Here is a 4,321-nt window from a genome sequence, read left to right on the forward strand (position 1 = left end):
AAAGACTTATATATCTTTATTTTATGATATGGCTGTTTTGCCTGCATGCCTGTAGGTCCACCGTGAGTATGCCTGATGCCTGCAGAGATCAGAAGAGGGCGTCAGAGGAATCTGCTTCTCTCCAAGAGAAAATGAATGCTGCAAATGTTTGACCAATGATTAGGAAGAAAAATGGAGTTGAACAAAGTAATTTTTGTGTTTATTTCTTTTTAACCCACTCTAGAGAGAAAACGCATGTCCTTTCCTCTATCCAACTCCGTATCAGAAATGGAACCAACTAAGGCCCTCAGCAACGATAGTGACAGGAACTGCACCATAGAAAACTTCAAGAAGGAATTTTACCCCGTCATATACCTGATAATATTTGTCTGGGGAGCCTTGGAAATGGCTTTTCCATATATGTCTTCCTGCAGACTTACAAGAAGTCCACATCTGTGAATGTTTTCATGCTCAACCTGGCCATTTCAGATTTCCTGTTCATAAGTACCCTGCCCTTTAGGGCTGACTATTATATCAGAGGGTCCAATTGGATATTTGGGGATGTGGCCTGCAGAGTTATGTCTTATTCCTTATATGTCAACATGTACACTAGCATTTATTTCCTAACTGTGCTGAGTGTTGTGCGTTTCCTGGCCACTGTCCATCCCTTCCAACTGCTCCATGTCACCAGCGTCAAGAGTGCCTGGGTCCTCTGTGGGATCATATGGGTTTTTATCATGGCTTCCTCAGTGATGCTTCTGAACAATGGCTATGAGAAGAAGAAGAACAACGTTACATCCTGCCTGGAGCTGAATCCCCAAAAGTTTAATAAGCTACTGATCATGAACCACATTGCCTTAGTGGCTGGCTTCCTGCTTCCGTTTGTCATACTCACCATCTGCTACCTACTGATCATCCGGGTCTTGTTAAAGGTGGAGATTCCAGAATCGGGTCTTCGGGCTTCTCACAGGAAGGCGTTGATCACCATCATCATTGCCATGATCATCTTCCTCCTCTGTTTCCTGCCTTACCATGCACTGCGGACCCTCCACTTGGTCACATGGAATGCAGATTCATGTGGAGACAAGTTACACAAGGCCATGGTCATCACACTGGCCTTGGCTGCCACCAATAGCTGCTTCAATCCCTTTCTTTACTACTTTGCTGGGGAGAATTTCAAAGACCGATTAAGGGATGTATTCAGCAAAGATCATCTACAGAAAGCAAAGGCAAAGTGTAGCCTTCCCTTGTGTGCGTAGCTGAAGAACAGAATTAGAGTTCAGGGAGCAGTTATGCATGTGTGCGCATGATTCTTGGTGTCCACCTTCATTCATTCATTGTCTCCAAATTACTTTGTATTTGCACCATAACCAACAAGTCTTGGTTCCCAACATTCAACTGACCACAACTTTTGCTAATAAAGCCTATTTCAGAAATTTCATTAGATGTATGTTTAGTAGTTGGGGCTAAATGAGAAATGTAGGAAAACTGCTTCTATTGGAATCTTGCAAGCTGAAATATGACATTGGGAAAAATTGTCAAGCACAGTAAGCCATGCTTTACATCAGATCCTACACTAGGTCTCTGGCCCTAACTTTAAGATATCCTCAAGCACCCTAGCTTCTCAGATCCTTTCCCTTTTAAAGCTCCTGAGACACAGCCAAACCTACGGGAAGCCTCCATGCAGCCTGGAGAGCATCCTAAGAACTCAGGAGCAGACTTTTTTGGAGAGGAAGACTGCCCTGTAACAAAGCAAGTCCAGGCAAGATTGGTGAGAGAACAAGGAGGAGAAGGATTAAGGCAAAATAGAGTGAATGATACGTAGAGGTAAAGAGTAATTTCATTTTTGCCCCAAGAAATGGGTTCTAACAACCAAGTTGAAGAATGTGTCTTTTGTGTCTTTCTTGCCAGGGATTAGGAAGACCAAAGAGTGGGGGTGGCCTGGGATGACTTTCCTAGGGGACACAGAAATTGTGTGTGGAATAGGGAAGAGGTGGAGTCATGGACTTGCATCTCAATTTTACTTGAGACTTGGGTTGGGATTGATGTCACAGTAGTCATTGATGTCACGGTAGTCATTGCTCCCTTCTATTAACCCACTAGGATGACAATTAAAATAAAGGAGGTGGTGATATGGTTTGAGTTGAGCCTTTGGGAAAAGGGTTGGACAGAACATGAAGAGTGGTATATAAAAAGTCCTTGATATTAGAAAAAGACCCTTTCTATTCACAGAAACTGCTCCAGATACCACCAGTTATTCACATGACCATTGTGTTAACCCTGACCGTCAAGTGCCATCCTCATGCTGAGAAGCCTGAGCAGGTGCGATACAACTATGTAACCCTCACAAGAAAGCACAGGGTTTTTACAGGTGAAGAAATGAAAGCTCAGAGAAATTAAGAAATGCCCAAGTCTACACAGCTAATCAGAACTTTAAAGGAAAATATTGACTGGATGCTCCCCTTCTCCCCGACCCTTGTGAACCTCCAGAAATGCTGCTGTAAGGTCTGGATGAAAACTCCCACTATTATCAGGCACATATGCCTTCTTATTCTTATAATAAAACCAAGGTTTGGGGCTGGAGAGATGGTTTGGGGTTAAGAGCACTTATGGTTCTTGCAGAGGACCCCAGGTTTGGTTCCTAGCACCCACATGGAGACTCACAGCCATCTGTAATTGCGGTTCCACAGGATTTAATGCCCTCTTGTGGCCTCTGTGGGCATGCACATGGTACACAGACAGGTGCAGACAAAACATTCATGCACGTAAAAATTCTTAAAAACAACAACAAAACCAAAAAACAAAGCCAAGATTATCTCCTTGCAGTTGTTGACCCTGGCACAGTTGAGGATGGGAAGAAGGTTGTGTTCTGAAGTTGGAGGGCACTACAGGTAGTGTTACTATAAAACAAAGACTGTGACCTTCCTTTAGTCAGCTACCAGAATGATGACAGACAGATGTCAGAGGAAGGCCTTGGAACGTTTGTCTACAGGACAACTCCCCTATCTCAGAGAAAAGGCTGACAGATACTTGGGAATCTTCCAACATCAAATCTGGGCATCTGCTCTATCATTTACCTGTCAGTGAAGCCTACAATCTAACACATCCCCTGTGCTTCCAGAAAGCATCTAGCAACTTGGTCCTGTCCCACTCTTGACTGTGAACTGTGGCCACACACTTCCGATGGGAAACCCCTTAGACTCAAGGAACCGGCAAGGAAGGGCACAGAGGGAGACATCTTCGGTAGGGAAGGGCTCTTACACTTGTATCAGAAAGCGCTGGTGTGCTGCTCCTAAACGAGAGGAGATAAGCAACTAAGAAAACAGGAATGGCCAAAGGGGAAGACAACTCCCAGGAGGGTTAGAAAAAAACTCATACAGGTAAGGCAGGAATGCCAGGGGACTCCAGGAGGGATAGCGCCAAGAACAAGAAACCGCTGGAGGAGCACACATGGAGAGGGAGAGCTTGGGATGAACTAGTGGCAAACACAGATAAACAGCACAGTGTCGTCATTGTTACACTAGAGAAGAAGAGTGTTAGCTAAGATCACAAGTAATAACTTGAGCACACTATGCAGAATGTTTACACAGAGAATGACACAAACATATAAACACTATGACAGAATCTTTCTCAGGAAACGAGTGGGGTAGATGTGCATGTAGGGGAAAAGTGCCTGAAGCTTGGCTTTCCATCTTCCATTGGAGAGAATTCACCAAAGTTGGGGAGCAAAGATCAGCCACACAGCATGCTGTCTAGCGCTAGGGAGTAAATTCCAAGAGAAGCAGCAAAACGAACCGGAGGAAGTGGTCTCCGGAGAGAAGTTGAGGGTGGGATGTTTGTTTTCAGGAATTGTCAAACTGAATAATTTGTGAATGTGTATGACTGAAATAAAATGAAAATTAAGATGAAATTAAATCGAAACCTTCAAATCAGTTTCCTGTTTTTAAAGGAGCAAGAATAAGGAATCAGGAAAAAGCCTCTTGTTAGGGTAGACTGTCTCTGAGGCAAGAGGTGAAAAATAGAAGTCTGTTTGCCAAAGTGAAGGCCAGGAGCTCTGAGGTTTTAGTTAGATATGGCTTTTTGTTTGAGAGATTAGGCGTCTCTTCAAAGAAATATACAAACTCTTCAAGTGGGAGAAAGGATTTTTTGTTGTGCAAATACTTTCTCAGTGGAGACCAGGACTGGATGACACTGTCTTTTATAAGTATTGAGTAATAAAATCTCTGCTTTAGATTTGATCAGGGTTTGTTCTCAAGCAGTTCAAGGGTACTGAACTAGCCGGGGGGGGGGGGGGGGGGGGGGGGGATACACGGAGGACCGGCAGACTTGATCATTGGGATTA

The 4,321-nt window shown here is 44.0% G+C and overlaps 1 protein-coding gene across 1 annotated transcript; it reads left to right on the top strand.

The window, feature by feature from the left end:
* The first annotated feature begins 225 nt into the window (after nt 1-225).
* Nucleotides 226-3,853, top strand: Cysltr2 (cysteinyl leukotriene receptor 2). Its single transcript, XM_059273351.1, is given in 2 exon segments — nt 226-373; nt 376-3,853. Coding segments are annotated over 2 exon segments (1,002 nt in total). The 5' UTR covers nt 226-234; the 3' UTR covers nt 1,239-3,853.
* The last annotated feature ends 468 nt before the right edge of the window (nt 3,854-4,321 follow it).

Source organism: Peromyscus eremicus, chromosome 9, assembly GCF_949786415.1.
Source record: "Peromyscus eremicus chromosome 9, PerEre_H2_v1, whole genome shotgun sequence".
Classification (NCBI taxonomy): Eukaryota; Metazoa; Chordata; class Mammalia; order Rodentia; family Cricetidae; genus Peromyscus; species Peromyscus eremicus.